The sequence below is a fragment of the Leptopilina heterotoma genome, unplaced genomic scaffold (assembly GCF_015476425.1).
Source record: "Leptopilina heterotoma isolate Lh14 unplaced genomic scaffold, ASM1547642v1 Lhet_166, whole genome shotgun sequence".
Lineage (NCBI taxonomy): Eukaryota > Metazoa > Arthropoda > Insecta > Hymenoptera > Figitidae > Leptopilina > Leptopilina heterotoma.
In genome coordinates this window covers 930,514-955,303 of record NW_025110882.1, presented here as the reverse complement: position 1 = coordinate 955,303, position 24,790 = coordinate 930,514, and the positions used below count along the sequence as shown (strand labels likewise).

The window sequence follows — 24,790 nt, the reverse complement described above, 5'->3', positions numbered from 1 at the left end:
TAAGATGTTAAGAATTATAATTATTGCAAATTAAATGAGAAAATATTTTGAGCACGTGCTCTAACCTTACCTTGATTCGCTATCAGAAGTATAGATACACTTATTACATTCAAGTCATCATCGAAACGTACTTTGTATATCTTACTGATATTTAAATATTATGTGCAATGAATACTTTAACACGTGCCATTCAATTGAAGCAAATTATAACTAAAAATAACAGCATTTTAATCGACACACAGAAAAATACGTTGTAATTTAAAAAGCTCTACTCGCTTACTGCGCATGCTGTTTACGTTAGTCACGTGACCCACATCAAGTGCTCCCATTTGTCGTAATGGTTATCCAATCAAAACAAACTAAACAAAAACAAATAATTTTTTAAACTTAACCTAAAAATAAAAAAGGTTTTTTAAAATTCTAAAGTACAGTTGACGTTATTTTTAAACAAATTGTCTTTGATTTATATTTAAATTAGTAGAATTACCGTTTGCATGCATTTTTTACTAAACTAGTTTATAAATAGCTGGAAACAAAAGAAAAAAATAACGAATTTTTTATAAATTGATGATTGAAAAGGAAAATACAACGTAAAATTTGCCAAGTTTGTAAACAATAAAAATTTATCTATTCAATATAAAGTTATAATAAATAAATTGATAACTATGGGATCTCGAGTTCGTGATATTAGTCATTTTATGAGAGATGTTTTTAAAACTGCACAAAGTTCAAAGAATTGTGAAAAACTCTTAAGAGACGTAAGGACTATTTTTTATTTTTAAATATAAATATATTATACTTTCTACTTTTATATTGTTAGTAGTTTAGAAATAAAGAACTATAATTTTAATAACTATCTAAAAATTTTTCAGGTGCATTTTAAGACTGCCAATAATGGTTATTGTTCGGCAGAATTAACACTTTCAGAGAGACATTTAAACGAAGATGGAATTCTTAATTCTCGTATTATTGCTAATTTAATTGAACGTATGACAACTTTTGCTTTAATGTCTTACAATAATAAAATTTGCGGAAATACAATAAATACAAATATTCAGTAAGTATTAAATAGAATTAATTTAATAATAAATAATTTAAATCTAAATAATGTATTAAGAAAAAGTTTTTTTTTGAAATAACAGAAAAAATTGAAAAATATGATTATTACAGATTTTTGAGTCCAGTTGATCTTGATAGCAATCTCATAATAGACTCTCATGTTTTGAAAGTAAATGATCCTGTTGGTCACGTGGAATCTCAATTGTGGACTAATGAAGGTCGTTTGATTGCCCTTGGACAAAGTATTAAATACCTAAAAAATATCCCGGCACCGGAAGATAAAAAAAGGAAAAGAACAATTCGAATTGTTCAATCCAATTTTTAAAAAAACAATTGACAAGAAAAAATTGAAAACTAGCAAATTATAACCAAAAATGACAAAAATTTATTCATCGCTTTTTATTAAACGAAAAAATAAACGTTTTAAAAATATTTTTTAAATTTCTAAATTAATGGTCTTGAATTCTTTACATATAAAACTAATTTACAATTAAATATTCTTCATTTTCGGATCAATAAATTTATAAATCAATGGCTAATCATCCGGTTCATTATTCCGTTTTTGAATTCTTTGATAGGGCAAGAAGAACAAAAACTTTTGCTAGACTTCTAAACAAAGTGAGTACTTCAAAATTAAAATCAAAATTCATTTCATTTTTATAAATTCATATAGTTTTTCGACAAAATTCTTTGTCTTTTTAATAATTAATTTCAGGTATCTGTAATTGAAGCTCAAAATGGAAATTGTCTTGCTCATTATACAGTCACTGAAGAAGAGACAAATGCAGGCGGAGTCCTACATCCTGGATTTATTGCTTTTTTAATGAACTCCATTACTCATTGCTCTAAAATAACAAGTAATGTTTCTCATCCAGCAAAAGACGAACCTCTCTTTTTAAATATTCAGTAAGTAATTTTTTTTTATTTTCATTCAATAAAAAATACAAACTGGTGAAAAACATTTTTCGTTTCAAAATCTTTCAATTAGAAATATTTTTGTTAAAATTTAAAGAAGAGAAAAAAAGTAGTACCTAACAATAAAAATAATATTAATAAAAAGAATTAAAATAAAATTTATCAATTGTAAAGATATTTGCGAAGTGCTTTACCAGGAGACGAACTTTTAATAGAAGCAAAAAATCTAAGAACTGGATCATTACTTCAAAATTTTCACACTGAACTCAGATTACAAGATGAATTACATGGAATTATTGCAACTACTGGAAAAGCTGGTTATTGATAAAAATTAAAAATTATCTTGTTCATTGTTTTTGGAATTTCTAATTTAATAAAAAAAAAAATCTTTCACTGAAAAAGAGAATTAAATATTTTTATTTAAATATTAACTCTGATAGTCATTTGAAAATAAATTAGTTGCTTCTGTAAAGAAGAAAAAATGAATAACGCAACTGATGACAAATTAATGTGTCATTAAAAAATGTATTTTGTAAACAAAACTTAATTTTAATTTTGAAATTAAATTAAATAAACTAGTAATAAAATTAAATAAATTTGACATGATTTCTTGACATTTTTATTTATTTTTCTACTAAATTCAAGTAAAAATTTTCAAGTGAAATTATTTTAATAAATAACTAAAATTTTCAATAATGTCACTTCAACTTCCTAAATATCTACAATTTTTGTTTGATAATGAAAAAAATTCGCGAGCATTTGGAAGACATTTAAAAAAAGTGAGTATAAATTTTCCCGTGTTGAGTACATTTCTCAGTTTTCATTTTTTACATTGTCTATTATTATTCGGTTTTATTTAACCAAAATTTATTTTTATTCAACAAATTATCAAAGAAAAACTTGCATATTTACAAATTTTGATATTTAATATTTTGAATTTCAGATAAAATTAATTCCTTCTGAGCCAGAAAGTATAAGAGCAGAATTTACAGTTTGTACGGAACACACGGATATTGACAAGAAACTTGATTTTGGATTTCTTTCGTTTTTAATAACAGCTATATCGAATCACGCCTTAATCATGAATAAACAATATTTTGGAAGTACAAAAAATTTAAGTGTCCAGTGAGTAATTTTAATAAATAATGAATTATAAAATAATGAAATAATTAATAATCGTACAATTTTTCAAGGTGTTTTAAACCATCGTTTCCTGGACAACTACTGACAATAGAAGCGAGAACAGTAGGAATTATATCAGACTATATTGCTCAAATGGAGGCTGAAATTACAGATAAAGATGGTGAACTTGTCGCTTCTGGTCAATCAACTATAAATATGAGAGATGCTCGCTTTTTGGTACCAATACAAGAACCAAAAGAGGAACCAGAGTATTGATAAATTTACTAACAACGTAAGATACATTTTTTAAACTATATCGATTCGTTTCTCAATAAAGAAATTACGATTTTTTTTTCTAAAAATTTCTCTAGATTTATTTTTTTATTTCAAATATTTAAAGGTTTAAAAAAAAGAAAACACAAAAAAATGAATAGCGCACCTATGACGGATAGTGTGCATTAAAAATGACAAATATAACCAATTTTAAAAAAATGTAAACATATTTCGAACTATTATGACAAAATTCCATTCGAGTTAAAATTTATTCATGTTGGAAAATTAATATTAAACGTAAAATTAACAATGACTTTGCAATTTGGTAAAATTCCCCAAAAGTGTATTCAAAATACGAGAAATTTAGTTTCTTGTTTAAAGAGCGTGAGTTTATATTTCAGTAAAAAAGGAAAACAATAATAGTAATGATAAAAGATAAAATTCTTTTAAATTCTAAAAACTGCAAATTGAAAGCTAAAAAATTAATTCACAATACATTGTTTATTTCAGCTAAAAGTAGACTTTGTTGGTGAAGGAATTTATCGAGCGAGAATTAAAGTGGAGGAAAAACATTTAAATGATAAATCATACTTTAATTATGGACTGATTGCCTATTTACTTGATCATTCGGGAACAGCAGTATTAAAATCCATCATTCAAGAGCCTGGTCTTCCAATTAAATTGGATATCGAGTAAGTAAAATCCGAACAAGAGAATAAACACAAAAATTTATTGAAATTAAAAAAAGAAAAGAAAAGTGGGAAATATTTTCGAAAATTTGATTTCAATACAAAGGGAAATTTTTATCTTAGATATTTGGAACCAGTTCCTCTTGGAAGAGAATTAATATTATTCGCCCGTCTTCGAAGTATTCATAACAGATACGCTCACATTACGTCCGAATTAAACGTTATTGAAAAGAATAAAAATTTTCCAGTCGCACTAGCTCAATACACAAAATTATTACATTCTGAAAGTAAACGGTACCCAGAATGGTGTTTGGGTGATTGAAGAAAAGACTTCCTTCAAAGAAAAGATCTAAACCTTTTAATTTCTTTTAACTTTTAAAAAAAGTTTCTAAATAATATATTTAGCAAAAAATTGCTCGTTTGTAGTATTTCAAATAACGTAACTTGTTTCAATTAGTTTCAAATTTAAAAATGTTTTTGTCGTCTGCTTTTAATAATCACGTGACATAATCAATGTCGAATTACGTAAACATTGAAATATAACCTAAAAAACTACAACTGTCAAAGATTCTCATTTCTCACTATTTATTATTTATATAAATGATATAAATATATAAATTGCACATTAAATTTGTAAATTATAATTTTAATCAGTCTAGTTGATTTAATGTCAAAAATCTAATTCACGAATAATGACAATAATCAGAGAACTGAAAAATTGAACTTGAAAATTATATTTCTTTAAAATTTTTGTTTTCCTGAAAATTGTTGTCATTATGAAACATCTATTTATAATATTTGCATAATACTCATTCTAAATGTAAATTTACCAAATAATAGTTATTCTTTAGTGAATGAATTAAAAATTACGAAACTCATTTACTATTTACATTTTAATTTAAAATTCAATACGTATTTTATAGTATAATTATAATTTCAAAAAAACTTCAACACACGAGTAATGAAAGATCGTAGATTGTAAGTTAAGACTGTGAAGTAGTAGTTTCATTTAATACTCGATTGAAAATTATCCATAAAAATGGGCGCTTCTAGAGTTGTTAACGAATTAGCTAAATTATTTTTTGAAAATACAAAAAATTCAACCACTTTTGGAAGATGTTTAAAAAACGTGAGTATCACTTTTTTCTTTTGGAAATAATAATAATAGTTAAACAATAATAGTTTTTACTAACATGATTATGTAATGAAATTTTTTTTACCCTTACGCAATTTACGCATTTATTTCCAAATAGTTGTATTTTTTACTTAAAAATCTGGAATATTTGAATTAACAGTTATTTCTTACTATAATATTTTAATTAAATTATGAAGATTGTAAATTTATTTGAATTATTTTAGGTAAAGTTAATATCTGCCGAGAGTGGAAACTGTAGAGCAGAATTTACAGTCGACGAGGAGCATACTAATTTAGGCGGATCTCTTCATGGGGGATTTACTTCAACTTTAATAGATTGTATCACTACTTACGCTTTAGTATCACATGGAACTGGAACTCCTGGTGTCTCAGTCAATTTACACGTCACGTAAGTAAATTAATATCTTGTAAAGTAAAATTAATTAATTATTAATTAAATCAATTTTACTGAATAGAAGAAGAGGGCAATTTAAAAAAAAATACAAATTTACCCTTATTGTTCATAAAGGTTTATGAAAGCAGCTTTTCCCGGAGATAATTTAATAATAGACGCCAAGACTGTAAGGGCTGGAAAAACTCTTGCTTATCTTGAGGCCGAACTCAAAATGAAAGAAGGAGGTGCTATCGTCGCTCGAGGACAACACACCAAATTTATAGGTTCTTAAATTTTTCTATTAAAATTACTTTCGTTGATTCTAATCTATTTTTTATTATCTGAAACAAGAAAAGAAATAAAAATACTTTCTTTAGAAGGAAGAAATTGAACTTTTTTCAGTAGTGAAAATAATGAGAGTTATTAAAGTAGAAAATATATTTAACACAATAACAGATAAAATGCGTCTGGTACAATTTCAAAGCAATGGTTTAAATCGAATCGAATTTTTATACCTAAGTAAATAACTTTATACCTAATTTCAAGTTCAAGATCAACAGAAAATTATTTCTCTCTCTCCAGTTCCTGAAGTAAAGATTTCATTTCACTCATATTTTCCGTAACATCATTAGTCAATTTTTTCAACAATTCATTTTTCTCATCAGTTTCCATCAGTAGATGATGAATAAATTCCATCTTCTCCTCTCGATTCAACTCCGACTGGAAATTAAATTTAGACATTAAATTTTCACTCTTGGAATATTTTATCGCCGCACTTCTTCTAAATCTAGAAATATCATTCGGTTGATCTTGACAATCTTCACAGCATTCGTTCCACAATCTCAAATCAATATCTGGTATTTCCTCGCAAGAAATAATTGGATTCGCACTACTCGGTAAATGGAAAATATCTCTTTGAATTCTCGTGATATTATCGCCATTATCACACAATATTCTTGCAAAATTTGTCGATTTTATCTGTTCAAGTTGTTCGCTCTTGAACGTCGATGGACTCTCGTACCAAAATCTATCGGCATCTCTCATTCGTTGAAATTGCTCGGTCAAAAGACACTTAAACAGTGGTCCAACTTTAGCATTCGGTAATTGATCCTCCAATATTCCTCCCACCCAAACGTCAATATTTCCCGGATGACCATAAAGTTCCTGTAATTTTTCCCGTACGCGTTCACTGCTAATTTCATTTTTCAAATCCTCGAATGTAGAGACATTCGACATGTTGCAGTACTTTCTCCATTCTAGATAACCGGGAATCGCGTGATCACGAGAACGTTGAATATTCATTGCGGCAAGATCAAGTGCCACGGCGTGAGCGACTCTAAACAATTGTTCCGTTAATTCAATATTGAGATTTTGTTCCGGTAATTTGAGTTTGGCTGCGGTTGCAAACATTCCTCGGATTAGGGGATCAACACCACCTTCCTCGACTAATCGCCATGGGGAAAAGAAAGCATCCCTGAGATCCAATGGACCTTGAGGAATCGACGAGAAATTATCGTCCAATCTTTCCAAACGTGGCTGTATGAGTGAATGACCAAATCGAAGAGCAGCGGTCGCGAAGACATTCGATATCGTCGCGTCTAATTTTGAATTATAACCACGATAGCTTTCTAAAAATCCTCCAAGGACTGTAGGAATCCAATTATTAAAAGTGATATGTTGCATTTCGGCACCGACGATTTTTCTCGCCTCCTGGTAAAGTTTCTCGCCTCGCCAATGTGGATTAATTTCGAAAAGTCTTCGGGCAATTCGATTGTGCTCCCTCATCCAAATGGTGTGCATCGCCAAAAGTCCCACTTGCTCATTGGCACGAAAATCTCCGGTCAGGAAGCAATTTATCGAACTTTCCAAAGGATCACGTCTACAGTCCACAAACTGCCCGGAAGCGTAAGGAAGCAAAGGTTTTCTATTCGGAAAATTCGGTCCTTCACGCAATAATCCACGATCTGTGGTCAAATCACGAAGATCTCTAGCCACATCGTCATCGTAGCCATAAACTTGCGACGCGTCCAAATAACTCGTCAATTGATTCAATTGCTCCCTTGGTGTGAGTTTTCCCCAAAGAACACTCGTTTCACCAGATCCGCAAACAGCACTGGTTCTGAAAAAATCGATACATCTTCGATTCGTCACTCGAGGATCGTTCGGTGGCACTTCCATGGGGAAGCACGGCGGCGCATTGTCACAGGATTTTTTACAATCGATTCCGTCCCAAGTTTCACTCGACACTGCCGGTAGAGCGTGATCAAGATCGTGATCGAGAAACTGTCCCCACTGCATCACCATATGCGTTATCGAATCATCAGACGTAATATTGTGAGTTGATATCAATGACGTTGAAACTAATCTTGCAGCCGGTTTCTTATGACCATGGTACAATCGATTTTTATCCCAACCAACGGGAGTCGAAAATCCATTCTCGTAAATAGGTTTTAAAATTCTTCTGAAACCCGTATAGGACGATCCCCAAGTCGGATTCTCAAAATTATTACATCTTCCATCAAATGTTCGATAACGTTTGTGAAAACATAAATTATTACAATTGTCCTTTCGACGATGCGCCGTACATCCGGAAAGTCTTTCGATTTCGATTATCTGAAATTTGAAAAAAGTTAAAAAATAGTCAAATTGCATTATTAATGATTAATTATGTATATTTGAATTAAAAGGAGAATACCTGTTCGCGAGTGAGAATTTCGTCATAGATGAATTGATCAGTGACATTAGCGAAAGTTCCAGTTCTCACTAGACGTCGAATATTTTGAAGAGTTCTCTCGAATAGTTCTGCAGGTCTTGCCGCTGCTCTTCCTTCAGCCGATGGAAATCTCGACATTCGGAAAAGATCCTTGTGATGTTGCGTATTTTGCCCTCCAAACAGAGACTGCAGGGTATTATTGATAGCTCGATCGATTTCACTTCTCGCCTCCTGGAAGGCTCTCAAGACAATTGCATCACTAGCTTCCGCTTTTCGAATCTGAAGCAGCGCCTGTCCGGTGGCTCGCCCGTGTTCGTTAATCGCCGAACATTCGTATCTAAAAAAAGTAGAATTAATTTTTTATTTTCGAATAAGTAAATAAATAAATAAAATTAATGAAATAAATAAAATATTTTTCAGACGACTAACATCAAAATAAATAAAATAAACTTGAAATAATTTGTTAATAGTAAACCTTCCAGCATCCTGGGCGGAGATATTGTACAAATAAAGACTTCCTCCTTTCGACAATCGAAAACGATTTCTATCGAGAGGAATATTTCTATTCGTATCCAGAGCAATTCCATCCTTTTTCCAATGTATCGTTGGCTTTGGATTTCCACGTGCTCGACAGGGAATTTCAATCGAAGCACCACTCTCGACCTCCATGTCCTGTGGCTGATAGGTCATTTCCGGTGGTCGAAAATCCTCCCTCAAGACATTTAAATCAGCACTCGTCTCAGCGAGACCCTCGCCACCTTTTGCGCGACAAACATAGCGCGCCGAATCACTCTGCTTAGCTGCTTGAATTTTCAAAACGGCTCCATTGTCCTCGAATTGAAAACGACCACCAGCTGCAATTAATCTGCCATTCTTCCACCATTCAATAACCGAATCGCCCTCGACCTTACAAGTGAACGTGACATCAACACCCGCCTCCACAGTTTGCGAAATTGGAATCTCAATGAAACGAAGAAATTCCGGAATTGCTATTAATGCTCTCGCCTTCCTTGAATTTATAAATCCCATATCATTGTGCGCCACGCATTCATAGTCTCCATTGTCACTTTCATTCGCATCGAAAATCATCAGCGTATTATCGTCCATCATCTTGTAATGTTCGCCATCAATCGGCACTTCCGCTGAGTCGCGCATCCACTTAACGTCCGGCACCGGATCACCTGAGACTCGACAATGAAATTTAATCGTCTCCCCCGCGTCCACCGTATTATCTTCCGGCTCTTCCATTATCTTCGGTTTCGCTGGAAAAAAATTGAGAAACTAGGAAAAATTAAAAATCGGCAAAGAAACTAAAAATCTTAAAAATCAGTAAAGAAAAATTAAAAACCAGTAAAGAAAAATTAAAAACCGGTAAAGAAAAATAAAAATTAATATCCTCCAAAAAAAATACTCACAACAGTGTAAATCATCGAATGCGATTGAATCGAGACGTTTTCCTTTTAAATCATCAGGAGAATCGCAAGCAGCATTCATTTCATTTGGCGGTAATTTTTTAATGTGCTCAATTAACCACATTAAATTACAGGTGCATTCCAAAGCTTTAGTGTTCATTTGTAATCGTGTTGCAGGTCCAATATTGCGAAACGCGTCAAATTCTATTCGACGTATATCATTATTCTGAAGGGAAATTTTTTGCAAGGCTGGCAAATTGTTAAACGTGCCTTTCCTTATCTCCGTCAAGTAATTGTAATGAAGATAGAGATGCTCCAATTTTGCCAAATTATCAAATGCACCAGGCTCAATTCTCTCAATTTGATTCTTGAATAAATAAATTACTTTTAAATTCAAACCCCCCTTGAATGCATCTTTTTGTAAATATTTAATTTGATTGTCATTCAATATAAGAGTATTTAAATTTGGCGAATTTTCGAAAATTCCTGCTGGTATGTCCATTATTTCGTTGAATCTCAGGTCCCTGGAAAATTAAATTTATTAATTATGAATTACGAATTAATTATTAAATATAATTACAAAAAATAATATTGCACAGAGCGATGCATTTTTTCAATCGAATAAAAAATTGTACAATATTTTTTTTCAATGAAAGTAAAAAATGAAAAATATTCATTAATAGTGAGTTTAATCAATCTGTAAAATAATTTTTTCATGTTTTGTCTGGTTCTTCGGAAATAGAAATTCAAGGTTTGTTTATAAAAAAGTTACCCTCCGGATGTGAATAATTTCGCACGTTTTAAAATTACACTTTATCTCAAAGTTTGTTTAAGGCACGTTTCAGAATTGTAAATCTTGACTCACAGTTGGTGAAATTCAACGAATTGATTGCTGACAGAAAATTTGCTGATGTCTACAGATTTGATTTCAATTTTAGTTTAAGACATTGAATCGAAGCTTTATAGTCAATTAAATTTTTATTCGTATTTTCAAAGAGATTTTAATTGTTTATCATTTAAATTTGAACATATAATTTACTGATTCATTAAAAGTCAATTCTTGTTTCTAAAATTAATTAAAAAATACATAATTAAAGAAATCATAAATAAAAAATCCATTATTAAAGAAATTATAATTCAAAAATCCATAATTAAAGAAATCTTGATTCAAAAATCGATAATTAACGAAATTAATAATTTAAAAAATCCAGAATTGAAAAAATTGATAATTCGAAAAGCCATAATTAAAAAAATTGATAATTTGAAAAATTCACGAGTAAAAAAATTAAAAATGGAAAAAATTAATAATTAAAAAGTTATTACTAATTTTAATTGAATAAATTACGAATAATTTTTGTTTGCTTACAGGACAGTAGTGTTATCCGGAACTCGTGGAATAGTTGTCAATTTTTGAAGAGTACATCTCACAGTCGTCTGCGGGCAGCTACACTTATTAGGACACAATTTTGTCAATTCCTCCTGATATCGTCGAAATTCTTGGCAGAAATATCCAGGAATTCCGCAGCAAATGATCATCAATAGAAAATATTTTTCCATCATTATGAAACGTTTTGTTAAAAATAAATTTATCGTACTTCAATTTCTTCTTTTTCTGTCTGATGATTGCAAGCTCACCAAATCGAATGGCAGACTTGGCAATGCTCACGAAACATCACTCCTTTATTTTTCGATTCTTGGGAATTTTGAAGATGGTAAATTTCACGGAAACATTGACGAATTGTGTGACTATTCTCGAAACGCCGGTCGATGCTGAAAACAGATTTTTGAGATGTGAGCACGTCGACTGATAAAGCACAACTGTGAGCGGCTTTCAAAGTTGTTTCCCTGTTGAGCGAAAATAATACTCGAACCTTCCCTTTCGATGAAACAGCTCTTGGCTTCTATATAGCGCGCTAAGTTTATATAGGAATTTAAAACACACATGTGAATGTGTGATACCAGAATTTATAAGAGGCTTCTCGTTGTGTGAAAGATATTGCTTCTTGGAGAGGAGGGATCCAAGCGAGCAGATGTGGGAGATGAGAAGAAAAGCTGTTCTCAAGAGACGAAGAAACCTTGATTGCAGAAGTATCCTCTCAATATTTGTCGATTATTCTTCAATTAAACATTTTATTTCCTTTTTTTCCAAGGAAAAAAATAATCGTCGGGATGTAAAATTATTCCCGGCTCTGATCGAATCTAAAATAAATAAATAATTAGTAAATAGTTTCTAAACTTTTAAATTTTACTCGAATAGCAAAAAAAGAAAAATTAAATACTTAAATACAATTTGCTGTCAATAATATAAATATCGAAACAATAAATTGTTTATTACACATTTTCTCAAATATTCAAAAATAAAAAAAAAATATTTCTAAACTAAATGATAACAAAAAATAAATTCAGAAAAAATTGAAAAATTGTTTATTTTTAAAAAATTACTTTAGAAACTTTAGTTTCTAAAGTAATTTTTTGAAAATAAACAATTTTTCCTCCACTTAGCTGAAATACTTTCTCACGAACTTACGTAATATTTTCATACAACTCCTTATTTGGTCTCTGGAAAAAAAAACATGATTTAAGAGAACGACCGTGAATATTTTCAGAGCTTTTACAAGCATCACATTTATTTCTCAAAGCAGAAAGCAATCACACATGTTTTGGAAAATATTTCTAGTTAAGAAAACCAAAAAAAAAACAAATTTATTATAGACAGATGAGTTTAAAAGCAAATGCCTGAAAAAATAAATTTCAAGTCCATTTTTATTTTGTTGAGAGGCAAAAAAATTGAAAGCAATCATTTTAATGAAGATGAATTAAAATTTACACGCTCTACAAAGATTTGATTGACGTTTATGTTTGTATAATTTTAAGTTCACTGTGAGTAACTCTGATGATTCAATATTCAGAATTAGACGCTAAATTTCCAAACTGGGGCAAATGGAAATTATAGTCGTGTATATAAATTTAGTGAATTATAATAATTTTCCATCTTATAAAATTTTTCTTTACTAATTTTCCACTTTGGAAAATTGTTAATACTTATGAAACAGAAATTAGTTTTAATTAAAATTTTTAAATTAAAATGAGTTAAATAAAATTAAATTGAATTTTCCGTCTTACCGAAAATGTTCCATTTCTCCAAAATCACGTGGTGGCATTCCCGGCGGTGGTCCTCTTGGTTCAAAATCAAAACGTGGGAAAGGCATTGACCCTGGGAAATGTCTCATCATAAAGCTACTTAAAAAAATGTTCGAAAAATTCAATTAAAATTCTATTTTCTAAAAGGAAAATATGAGTGTAAGTAAAGAATAAAAATGTAAAATACAATTATTAATTTCAATAAATTAGTAAATAAAAAAAACTGTAAGAAATAAGAAGAAGAAGAAAAAAGAAACGAAATAGAAATAAAATAATTTCAAATTTAACGTACAAACAATAACATTTATATTCTTTAAATACTCTCATTCGATAAATATTATTTTTATCATAATATATATTTTTTTCAATTAATTCCATATTTACATAGACAATAATAAATTGATATCATCGAATAACATTACCATTCAGAACAATTTTTTATATTTACATGAATGAATTCATAAATTCATTTATAATATAGTATTTGTCTCCCTCTTGTCAAACACTAAATGAAATTACTATAATATCTAATCGAATTTAGAAATTATAAAATTGCAAAATTAATTACAATCATTCAACGATTCAATAAATTATGTTCATTGCTGGTGAAAAAAAAATGACGTTTCAATTAATTTCAATAAAAAACAATCATTCGAAAAATAATAAAGAATAAAAAATAATCTCTCTGTTGTAAATCAATTTTCTTTTGAGTAAATTTGATTTAGATTTTTTAAAATGAAAATATAAAAAAAAAGAATATTGCACAATACTTGTCTCTACGATAAAAGACGAAACGAAAAAAAGACAATTTTTTGTAAAAAAAAGATTATTTCTGAAATAAAAATATTTTAAAGAACATTCTTCAATTTTTCTTTTTTTATCTTCTTTAATTTTTCTTTTGTTCTTTAAAATATTTTCAATTTCAAAAGCAATTTAAAAGTGAAATTGAAATGTAGCGGATATTAAAAAAATTAAATATGACTAATCTTCTTGAAGAGCACTCAAGGGATCCTCGATAATCTGCTCAGCAGTTTTCTTTAAATCCCTGGTGACAACTTTTTTAGCAGCACTATGACTCTCTTTATTTCTTGATAATGATGAAGATGTCTTTCCAAAGATATCTGTGTCACCATCATCAGTATCATCATTGTCGTCATCAAACAATGATTTTCTTTCGCCAGTCAATTTCTTTGATATGGGTTTCTTAAAAGCAAAAATATCCTCCTCTCCACTCGATTGATCGCCAAAAATATCGTGTAAATTAGATTTCTTTTTACTATCATCGACAATATCTTTGGGAATTGTTGCTTGTGTTCCATCTGAAAAGAGATGTTCTTCATTGTCCTCATCATCAAATAAACTCATTTTTGTATCCTTGATCAATTTCTTATTATTTTTATTTTGAACTGAAGTGGAAAATAAGTCACCATCATCATCATCATCATCATCATCATCATGGAATAAATCAACTTTTTTTCTTGTACTTCCTGACTTTTCGATTGGATTACTCTTTTTCGAGGTGCTGGAAAAAAGACTGTCATCTTCATGAAACAGTAGTGCTTTCCCCTTCTCAGGTGATGGAGTCTTTGTGACAAATGCAAATAGTTGGCTTGGATCCTTCAATGGATCGAGATCTTTATTTCGTAATGGATCAAGTGGTGGTTTTTTATTCTCTTCCTCCGAAGAAGAATCGTTTTTCGAATCTGATTCTTCCTTGCTTTTCGTTTCGACGATTCTCTCATGTTTTTCTTCCGCTTTCGATTCTTTTTCGACAATATCTTTTTTGATAGATTCTTTAATGACATTCTCAGTAATAACAGTGGCAGTATCAATTTTCGTAGACTTTATTTCTCTTGTGACTAAATCGTCAATTGGCGATAAAATTGGCGCTCTACCGAATAGAGAATCCTCTTTAAATGGATCCTCGGGTAAATCGGGTGGTACATCGAATAAATCTTCCTCGTCAGTGGATGGTGAGAGGAGTGTATTCTTATTAGTACTCTCTTTACTAAAGGTGCGTTCCGATTTATCATCAATTGCCAATGAGAGATTTAATTCTGTGTTTTTATCCGACTTATCACTTTTAATTGATGGCGCCAATAGTCTCTCGTTACTCGAGTCGACAATTGAATTGGGATCTTTTAATTTAATATCATCGTCGACATCTTGCGCTGAGTCAATGGCATCGAAATCTATTCCACTTTGTCGTAATGCTGTTTGACGTGCCTGCCTGCTTTGTGGGCGACGTTTCACTTGAATTCTCGCACGACTCTGAAAATTAAGGGGGGGGGGGATTAAAATATGAATAATTCAGATGTGCTATATAATATTAATAAATAAATAAACAAATAAAATAAAAAGAAGTAAATAAAATAATTAAAAATAAAAAAAGATGAGAAAGTAGAATGTACGCTAACGTTAAGATTATATTTGTCAAATAAATAAATTTCCCAATTTGAGTAATTATTTATATTCTTTCAAAATTTTTTATTTTGAAAGAATTCAATTATTTAAAAAAAAGTTGATAGAAGTCTTCGCAAGAATTCAATAATTTTCAATACATTAATTTTAAAATTCAAAACATTTAAAAAGAAAAATTATTAAAATAGGAAACAAAAAAACAATTAACAATAATTGAAATAACCGGAATACAATAGTTATTAAAATAAATTATTTACCTTCGAAGCGTTGGTCAACGTCTCAACATGTACAGGTTCATCGAAACTTATCGCCTTTTCGGTATTAATTTCTTTAGATAATATAGAATCAGAATTCTTTCTTGTCAAATCATCAGCTGTGGAAAATAATTACAATAATTTTACTGAACAGTTTAAAATTGGTTTAACAAGAAATTAAAATTTTTGTTTTAACTTCTATTGGTAAAATTGCTTAATCAGCTTTTCTGAATTTCAAATTTGAAAAAGTAATTATTTTAGGAAACTATTTTTTATTGTAATATTTAAAATAAAAATGAATAAGAAATACAGTGGAAATAAGAAAAAACAACAAAACACTCAATTGAATTCTCTAGATTGCAAAATTTGTTTAAAATTCAAATAATAAGATGAAAAAACAATAATAAGCGGAAAAATAATATTTCTATTAATATTATACTTTGTAAATTTTCTGTATTAAAATAACAAAACTGTTGTTCAAACTTTAAATTTAAACTTTAAAGAAAGACTATAAATCATAAACAATGTATATGTTATTGATAATAGTTTAATAACAAATTGACAAGTAATTTTAAACAAAAAAAAATTAACACGTCAGTGAGATAAGATTTTTAATTAGACAAGATTAATAAACAAGATTCTGTAATAGTAAATTTAAATATTTTATATTTTTTTCATTACGAACGTAAACTTTCATTTCACAACTTTTTATTATTATTATTATTATTATTATTTTGATTTTACTGATAAATAACTTTCATTTTATTTTATTAACGAATCAAGAGGTTTTAAATCTAGAAAGTATCGATAATAATAATTTTCTATTTTTAAAATGTTGCCAAAATTTAATTTTCCCAATCTCGAGGATTTTGAGCATTTAATTAAGACAGAAAGTTAAAAAGTAAAGAAAAATTACTTATTGCATTGCATGAATTGTATCAATTCTTCAAAAAATTGGAAGGCGAAATTTTTAAAAAGAATAAACTAAATTTTTAAATTCAGTAAACATACCACTAATGCTTGCTTCCTTTCCAGAACTCGGTATGCTCAAACTTCCGCCATCTTCACTGTCAAATTCCAAAGACTCATCATCGTCATCTTTGGTTTTCTCCTCATTTTTCCTCAAAACAGGTGGCGTATCAGTGGGCGAGAGAATTTTCAAATCGCCCATTCTTCCCATTAGATTTTTTATTTTTCCGGAAACTGCCACCCGACGTGGTGGCTGCTCCTTCCCCTCTTCGTCTATCGGCCGAATATTCAAACTATTCGGTGGATTACTTTTCGAAATGCAAGCACCGTCAACAACATTTTCGACTTTATTCGACTCTGGTTCTTTTGTTCTCGTTCTAAGATTATCGGGTTTTTGCGGAATAATTGGTGGCAACTTTTTAACCTCGGAATTTGACACTTTTTCATCAATATTGGATTCTTTTGACTCAGGCTTATCCTTAATGGCACTATCTTCAGACTTTATTTTATCGACATCCTTGGGAGCTTTATGCCCGAAAAGATCATCATCGTCATCCATATCGTCATCAAATAAACCACTTTTACTTGCTTGAAAAATATTCGATAAATCACTGCCGGCTTTATTAATATTTATCTTCTCTCCTTTATTTGAATTCTTTTCCGAATTCGATGCAGCAGATTTTAATGAATCATTATCATCATCATCGAATATATTTGTGACTTTAGTTCCTTTTTTGGGTAAAATTGAACCAAATAAATCATCGTCCTCGTCACTATCACAAAAAATGGATTTACTTAATTCAGAGGCTTTTTTCACTACTGTCGATGAATCATTTTCCCTTGCCTCACCAAATAGATCAGAAGTTTTTCGTGTTGATGATTCATTACCTAAATTCACTATTTTTTTATCAACGGAGAAAATATCTGGAGAACTTTTAACGGCAAAAATATCATCACTATTGTCTTCATTATCGTCGTCGTCGTCATCGAAAATACTGATTTTTTTCGATGTCTTTGGTTTTTCTTTGTTTTCTGATTTCTTCAAATCGACACCTTTTTCCGATTGATTATATTTCGATATTGAATTAGCAAAAAGTTCATCATCAGAATCCGAATCATCGAAGAGAGAAATCACTTTTGATTTGGATGATTTTTCATTCGCTTTGGGCAATGGCGGTGGACCGAAAACATCGTCATCGACTTCATCGAATATATCATTATTCGATGGGATTTTATTTTCTTGCACTGTTGTAAATAAATTATCACTAGAAACTCTTTCACGATCAAGCTCTTCTGATTTCAATCTCGTTGAAGTCATCGGAGGTTGAAAATCCACTCTGAAAAATTAAAAATTCTAATTAATATAAAATATAATATTAATATTATAATAAATTTATAATGATTTAATTGTAACCGTTTAGCGAATCAAAATTTTGAAAATGAGAGAACAACCTGATAAACGAAATTCTCCATTAATATTATTAGGGTTGTAAATCCATTGGAGATAATTAGAAGAAAAGAATGTTTCGTTATTTTTCCCAAAGGAATTTATTAATTGTCTTTGGAGTGTCTAACAAAATGACATTATGCGCACTTTCCTTTCAACAGTGAGTATTCACTAACTGCTAGGCAGTTAGAATGAATTTTCCAGGTGAAAGGCGCACAGAAATTCGTATCGCATTGGCTAAAATAGCAGACCTAGTTCTTTTGGCAAAGATTTCTAACTCTTATCATTTTTGCAAATAAAATAAACAAAAAAAAAAACATCTTCCTTTCACGAACAAAAATAAAAACAGAAAATGAAAGGAGAACTTTTTCGTCCACTTTCTCCAAAAATTAAGTTTAGAGAAAATTTTCTACAAGGTAAAAAAAGAAATATTTATGAATATGGTATAATAATTAATAAATATTGTATTTTTTAAATATATTTTTCAATAAATAAAAATTATTGATTATTACGCGTTTATTAATATTACAAAGTAATTTTTATTTAATAAACGAAATTTAATAAAATTTAGTAAACAAAATAATAAAACAAAAATTAATATTTCTACAGAAAAAAAATTGAGTTATTAACAAAAACACAACACTAATTTTAAAGCATGAATTTTTTAATTTATAAGAATAAATAAAAATAAATTATAATGAAAAATGAATTTAATTTTGTATTATTAAAATGTATTATCAAAAAAATTACTACAAAATGATAAATAAAATTTTGTTTATCAATTTTGCATAATTAATTCTATTTATTGTTGACGGGGGTCTATCTATTCGTAAATATTTGTCTTCACTAAAATTCTGACGTATTTATTTCATATAAAAAGGCAAAATCTTCAAGATGTTATCAATAAATCAAACTTTAACTGGACCCATTAACATTTCAATTTTGTTAATTATTAATTATAACATTTTCTTTAATAATGAAAACCGTCTTTTGGTTCCTTCTCTCTTTTGTGTTAGTAACATTCTCTTCGGCTTATTGTAAGTGAAAAATAATTTTTTACTTTGGTATAAATATTAATTTTTTGTACAAATTATTTCCTATAAATATTTTTATAAATTAAATTATTTAATTATTTAATTTTTAATTAATTATTAAATATTTTTTTAAAAATTATTAATTAATCATTTAATAATTTTTAAATAATTATTAATTTCAAAAATCACTTTTTTTAAAGCAACGGCAAAAATTTGCAAATACAAAGGACGACAGATGACAGCAGGACAAATAAACATTGACTGCTTTTCAAAAGCAACATGCATGTCAGATGGAAATATCAAAAAAGTACCATCGTAAGTATCTAATTGTTAAAAAAATTAAGAAAATATTTTTCTAAATCGAAAATTTGTTGAAATAATTAAATTTAGAAATTTACTAGAAAAATATTTTATTACAAAAATATATTTCGTTCTAAATTTAAATAATATTAAAAAAATCTTACTTTAGATTAATTTAAAAATAATTTCTATGAATTAGTAATTTAATTACATTTCGTTTCTGTTAAAGCTGTCCGAGGTATTTCTGTCTTCCCAAGAGCAAAGTGACAGGGTACAAGCGATTTGAAACAAATCAATCATTTCCCCATTGTTGTGGTGGAGAAATTTGCGAAGAAAAGTACAAGAGTTTTTGGTAAAAAAAAAAATAGAAAGCAAAAAATAAGCGAGAGAATAGCGATATTCAGTATTATTAGAAATAAACAATGCGAAACGATTCTTTATATTGTAAGCATATTTTTGATATCTCTCTACTTATCAATATAATTTATCACCAATTTATCATTTTTATACTTTGATTAAATTGTCTATTACTTTATAACACTCTAGTCTTAACAATTTGTAAATATTTCAATAGCACTTTATCATAATATTTAATTAAAGATTTTACAATGTTCCTATTTAAATATTAAAATTCTACATAATTCTAAAAATTCTAAACATTTTAGAAATGAGAAAACGTTATACATTTTAAGTATCAACGTTATTGTAAATATATTGTAAATAAAATGATACATGTTAATATTATTCTATTTAATAAATAATTATTTAATTATACTCCAATTTTCGTAAAATGAATTAAAAATTAATTTAAATTCATAATTTCAGATAATTTACACTTTAGTTCAAACTTATTTACATTTAGTTAATTTATTCGGCAGGAATAATTCTGTTTACTCTTAAACAAAGAAACAAACAAAATGTTATTTAAAAAAATGACATTGCGTGCTTTCTGCGTAACAAAATAATCAAAATTAAAAAATAATTAGCGAAACAAATGAAGAAATCGGGAAAGCATTTAAAAATAAATAACTCTTACCTCTATATTGAAAATAAATATCATTTGTTACGTGCATAATGAACGCAATTATATATACTTTTACTTTAAGAGATGTATCACACTACGCGCTGGTTGAGAAATTCTCACATGCAAAGATTGTTCAAGAGATGCTTGCCTTGCAAATTACGTGACTAATGCATAGAACATCTTTACGATGCAAATGTAATATCACAGATTTTTCTTCTTACAAATATGAAAATTGAATAATTATCTTCATTCAAGTTTCTTTAAATTCAATTAATTATATTATTACAAATGACTTAAAAAAATCCAAGTAAAAAATTTCTATTTTTTAATTTTATCGTTTAAATTTTAACATTCTTTTCTAATCCATCCTACGAATTTTTATCTCGATTTTTAATCACTACTTTTATTAAATCAATTTCTTTACTCAAATTATTTCCGCTCTTTTCCTCTGCTTCATTTTACTGTATCGCCATTCTGACTATTTTTACTTTTAGCTTTTCTATTTTTGTATCTCCTAGTACAGTACAATTTAATGTTCAACCTTGAGGTCCAGTTAAGATATGATTTCTGAGTCCCCTCATAGCAAAATACTTATTTTCTTTTAAATATTCTCTAATACTGAATTTAAATATTCCCTAATAGTCAATAATTGGGATATTTACAAAATTTGATAAATAATTGAAAGTATTTTCTACCCGAATGATTTGATTTGATTATCGTGCTTTGATTATAAGTTAAGAATTTGAAGTAATCAAATTTTTTCATTTTGTAATTAATTAGAAAATTGTATTTAAAAAAATGTCTCACCCTGAACTGGAACCAAATGCACTACTCGTGGTGGAAAGTTGAATTGAAGTTCTACTGCTTTGAGTACTTGAATCCGTAAGATTTTCATTCGGTGATAGATTTTTTGGAATATCAATACCCGTTTTACTGGTAGCACTGTCGGGATTTGCACTCTCACTGCCCGAAGAATCCGAGGAGCTTTGACGAAATATTTTCGTTGATAATTTCGACGACCGGAAGTCCATTCCGTGAAGAACTGAAACTCCTCCAACTGGTTTCTAAAATGTAAACAATTCCATTAGTCCACTGTGTCAATCAGAAAAATAGTAAAGAAAATAAAGTAAATTATTTACTGAAATAAAAAAATAAATTAAGTAAATTATTTATTTTTAATAAGAAAAAAAATAAAAATTATTTATTAAAAATACTAAATGAAATAAATAAAAAAATATCAGTAATGAATATTTAGATAAAAATATAGAAACGAATAAAAAGAATGCAATAAATTAAAAACAAACTTAAAGAATCGAAGGAGCCAAAACTTTTGAAAATAAAAAAGGATATAAAAATAGATAAAAGTAAAAAATAAGAAGAAATTATTTTAAAATTACTTTTCGAATGCTGTTGTCAACAGGTGGTGCATCGACGTGACTCTGTGGCTTCGATGTACTAAAAAGATCATCCTCGTTTATTTCTTCGTCAGCAAAGAGATCCTTAACATTATCGTCCGTTTCCGACAGGCTTGTTGTCATACTTCCAATATTATCCATAAAATCGCTATTCATGAACTTTTTATTCCCAGCATCTTTTGGATTCGAGAAAATATTTTTCTTCGAACTTTTTGTTGAAAAAATATCATCAGAATCATCGGAATCTGCATCTCCGAATAAATCATCAAAAGCAGATTTTGGTTTCGTTGCTGAAAAGATGAAAAGTATTTTTTAAAATATAATTCTTTTAATAATTACTTCATGTATTGTAGAATAAATAATTATTGTAAGAAAGTATTTTTGTATTTATAATAATTATAAAATTATTACAGGTAGAACTTATTGGCGGTGGAACATCAACACTTGGAGGAATCATATTCGTTTTTACGGGTTTGGGAATAGTTTTATTCCATTTTGGCGGTATATCGTCGTCAAATAATCCACCACCACCACCTCCACTTCTTCCTCCTTCACTGAACAAATTTTCAGATTTATTGCTGAAAATATCTTCTTCATCGTCTTCTTGAGAAAATAGATCATCTGCAAAATGGTTTAAAATAGTTTGAAATAATTCCTTTTTCAAAAATTTAAAGAAATTCTTCTTCGAATGGAATAATTCTCTCCAAACACTTTGTGAAATAAAATGAAAGTCAAATTTTTTTCCTTACCTTTTGCACGATTTATAGAAGGATTATCAGCTTCCTGTGTGATAACTGTCTTTTGAATAGGAAGGACACTTCCCAATCGCTTAGCCAATTCCTCCGCAAAACTCGGTGGACCATTATTGATATTTTGATTCTAATTTTGAAAATTAGATAATTTACATTTTTTAGCGTTAGAATATTAAAAAAGATGATGAAAGATGATGATTAAATGAAAGAAGGTAATGAAATCTTAATTAAAAAATAATGAAATTTTAATTAAATAAAAAAAATGTCAATGAAATCTTAATTAAATGAAAGGGGTAATGAAAATATTAATAAAATGAAAAAAAAAAGAAATCTTGAATAATTTTCGTTAGAGAAGAAAATGAATTATAAAAACGAAAGAATATGTAAAGAATGTAACCTTTGGTAAAACACTAGTTGGCGTAAGAGGTTCGGACTCGATATTCAATGTATCTTGACTCTTAGCCCTGAGACTTCCATTATTAGTTCCTCTCGTACTGTTACTATCTAAATTATAATCATTCGATTCACTTGACGCAGACGATAATTGAGAGTGTAACGATTTCTGACGATGAGTTACATTCAGCAAATCCATTCCCTTAGTTTCCGCCTCGCTCGACGAGTCTTCCTCATCCTCCTCCTCCATCTGCTCCGACTCACTGCTACTCGACTCTAAACCTATTTTGACTGATGTTTTCCACTTATCCGAACCAATAATATACGGTAAGGGACGATCTTGATATGGATCTTTCGGCCGCAAAATTACACTGCAATGTAAACAATTTAGAATTTAAAAAAACGAAAAAAATTTAAATAGGTTTGAAGAAAAAGAAAATTCTCATCAACTTAAAAAGAAAGTAATTATTTCTACCTCGGTAATGTATTTTCAGCTTCGTCTTCACTGTCACTGGCCACAACGTCCACTTTATCGTATTTTTCATCTATTATTCGTAAACCTTCTTTTATACTTTCGTTTACGATGGCAATAATATCCGCTGGATTTAATTCCCGTTCGGTTGTATTCTGCAGGGAAAAAATTTTTCTTATTGAAATGAAATACCATTCAACTATCAATTTTCTCAAAGAAAAGTATAAAACCAAAAGAAGCAAAACTTGAAACATTTTCATGTGTACTTGTATTACTTTTTCAACTTGTTCAGTGACTTTGTCGATTTCGACATCATCCTCTTGCACTCGACTTTCAATAAATTGTGTATTGGCCAAAGCTAATGATGTGTTCGTAAGATTATCTACAAATATTGCAGTTTCATTTAAACGATTCGTCAATGAATCCAAGGCCTCTGTTGTCTCATTAGCTTTTGTCGTTAAATTCTGCACAAAAAATACTCCTATCAGTAAAATAAGATAAAGATAACACTAAAATACATATCATAAATTACGAGTAGTATCTAAATTCTAAACCATAACCAAATCAAAAAAATAAATAATAACCTCGGAAAAGCGTTCGAGATGTTTTAAAAGTCCAGCATCACCAGCAAGACTCCATTCTCTTCTTCTATTTCGCATTTCTTCTGTACACCAAGGATGATCCCATGATTTCTCAGCAGTGCCATCGGAGCCAGCTGAACCATCCTGTTTTTTTTAATGATGAAAAAAAGAAAAATAAACATGAGTTATCTGAATTTTAATTTCACCAATATTTATCAATATTTTACCAGGTAATTTATAAAAGTCTAGAGAAAAATTATTTCTTGTGCTGTTTATACTTTGACACAAGGTAGAGAGATTAAAGAAAACAATTTTTGTTTACATCGTTCGTGGAATTTTTTTTTATCTCAAAACCGTCACCAAAAAACTGACCATATTAACATCCATGACTATACGGCAAGCACTGTTCCTGCCGTTGATTTCTTCCGTGTCATTCAAAAAAAAGAACGAGAAATTATATTTTTTCAGAATAAAAAAATTTAGAACAATCCACTAATTTTCTCTCTCGGGAAAAAACCACTTTGCAGGTGGAGCACGACACTTGTGTGGTTTTAAATCGCAACTCTCGATTGCCAGGAGCGGCACTGTTTTTAAAAACTTAAATTTAACAATTTTAATTAATTATTTAATTTTATTTTACTTAACATTTTAAAAAGATTTTTTTAAATGTTCCAAATATTTACAATACTTGAAAAGAATATTTCGTTTTATAAGAAAAATTTCTTTTCAGCTTTTCTTGATATTTAAGAATCGTATTTATAACAATCAATCATAGATTGATATTTTGAAATATTTTGCCTAAATTGAATAATAAAAACTTTTTAGACTTTTTACAAAAAACCGGTAATTTCTATACAAGTTAAATTTGTAAATTA

The 24,790-nt window shown here is 28.9% G+C and overlaps 7 protein-coding genes across 10 annotated transcripts; 5 read left to right on the top strand and 2 right to left on the bottom strand.

Moving 5' to 3' along the window:
- Nucleotides 1–445: 445 nt before the first annotated feature.
- Nucleotides 446–3,315, top strand: LOC122499298. Of its 2 annotated transcripts, XM_043607577.1 has the most exons (6): nucleotides 446–758; nucleotides 873–1,057; nucleotides 1,171–1,677; nucleotides 1,775–1,965; nucleotides 2,918–3,099; nucleotides 3,168–3,315. In XM_043607577.1, exons 1-3 carry the CDS (start codon nucleotides 666–668, stop codon nucleotides 1,382–1,384), a joined length of 492 nt encoding a protein of 163 aa, XP_043463512.1. In that variant the 5' UTR covers nucleotides 446–665; the 3' UTR covers nucleotides 1,385–1,677; nucleotides 1,775–1,965; nucleotides 2,918–3,099; nucleotides 3,168–3,315. The 2 variants fall into 2 exon arrangements, with proteins under 2 accessions (XP_043463512.1, XP_043463513.1); XM_043607578.1 differs by lacking the exons at nucleotides 2,918–3,099; nucleotides 3,168–3,315 and adding an exon at nucleotides 2,149–2,259.
- LOC122499213 (acyl-coenzyme A thioesterase 13-like) lies at nucleotides 1,591–2,299 on the top strand. Its single transcript, XM_043607397.1, has 3 exons — nucleotides 1,591–1,677; nucleotides 1,775–1,965; nucleotides 2,149–2,299. The coding sequence occupies exons 1-3, from the start codon at nucleotides 1,591–1,593 to the stop codon at nucleotides 2,297–2,299; spliced, it is 429 nt and encodes a 142-aa protein (XP_043463332.1).
- Nucleotides 3,316–3,618: 303 nt separating the features above from the next.
- LOC122499299 lies at nucleotides 3,619–5,104 on the top strand. Its single transcript, XM_043607579.1, has 4 exons — nucleotides 3,619–3,753; nucleotides 3,880–4,061; nucleotides 4,182–4,691; nucleotides 4,982–5,104. The coding sequence occupies exons 1-3, from the start codon at nucleotides 3,679–3,681 to the stop codon at nucleotides 4,378–4,380; spliced, it is 456 nt and encodes a 151-aa protein (XP_043463514.1). The 5' UTR covers nucleotides 3,619–3,678; the 3' UTR covers nucleotides 4,381–4,691; nucleotides 4,982–5,104.
- LOC122499300 (acyl-coenzyme A thioesterase 13-like) lies at nucleotides 4,944–11,312 on the top strand. The gene is made up of 4 exons (XM_043607580.1): nucleotides 4,944–5,187; nucleotides 5,418–5,602; nucleotides 5,723–5,871; nucleotides 11,081–11,312. The coding sequence occupies exons 1-4, from the start codon at nucleotides 5,098–5,100 to the stop codon at nucleotides 11,086–11,088; spliced, it is 432 nt and encodes a 143-aa protein (XP_043463515.1). The 5' UTR covers nucleotides 4,944–5,097; the 3' UTR covers nucleotides 11,089–11,312.
- Nucleotides 6,008–11,272, bottom strand: LOC122499297 (peroxidasin). Its single transcript, XM_043607576.1, has 5 exons — nucleotides 11,079–11,272; nucleotides 9,716–10,236; nucleotides 8,776–9,562; nucleotides 8,283–8,637; nucleotides 6,008–8,200 (listed from the first exon to the last, which is right to left on the bottom strand). Exons 1-5 carry the CDS (start codon nucleotides 11,270–11,272, stop codon nucleotides 6,152–6,154), a joined length of 3,906 nt encoding a protein of 1,301 aa, XP_043463511.1. The 3' UTR covers nucleotides 6,008–6,151.
- Nucleotides 11,313–13,190: 1,878 nt separating the features above from the next.
- Nucleotides 13,191–24,472, bottom strand: LOC122499293 (WASH complex subunit 2). 2 transcript variants are annotated; one of them, XM_043607570.1, is made up of 12 exons: nucleotides 24,288–24,472; nucleotides 23,919–24,059; nucleotides 23,610–23,798; nucleotides 23,338–23,489; nucleotides 22,867–23,233; nucleotides 22,467–22,596; nucleotides 22,129–22,338; nucleotides 21,700–22,007; nucleotides 21,110–21,366; nucleotides 16,540–17,834; nucleotides 15,532–15,647; nucleotides 13,191–15,124 (listed from the first exon to the last, which is right to left on the bottom strand). In XM_043607570.1, exons 1-12 carry the CDS (start codon nucleotides 24,300–24,302, stop codon nucleotides 13,835–13,837), a joined length of 4,470 nt encoding a protein of 1,489 aa, XP_043463505.1. In that variant the 5' UTR covers nucleotides 24,303–24,472; the 3' UTR covers nucleotides 13,191–13,834. The 2 variants fall into 2 exon arrangements, with proteins under 2 accessions (XP_043463505.1, XP_043463506.1); XM_043607571.1 differs by lacking the exon at nucleotides 24,288–24,472 and adding an exon at nucleotides 24,143–24,274.
- Nucleotides 17,956–19,849, top strand: LOC122499296. Of its 2 annotated transcripts, none has more exons than XM_043607574.1 (3): nucleotides 17,956–18,360; nucleotides 19,179–19,293; nucleotides 19,508–19,849. In XM_043607574.1, the coding sequence occupies exons 1-3, from the start codon at nucleotides 18,297–18,299 to the stop codon at nucleotides 19,632–19,634; spliced, it is 306 nt and encodes a 101-aa protein (XP_043463509.1). In that variant the 5' UTR covers nucleotides 17,956–18,296; the 3' UTR covers nucleotides 19,635–19,849. The 2 variants fall into 2 exon arrangements, with proteins under 2 accessions (XP_043463509.1, XP_043463510.1); XM_043607575.1 differs by lacking the exon at nucleotides 17,956–18,360 and adding an exon at nucleotides 18,763–18,981.
- Nucleotides 24,473–24,790: the final 318 nt, after the last annotated feature.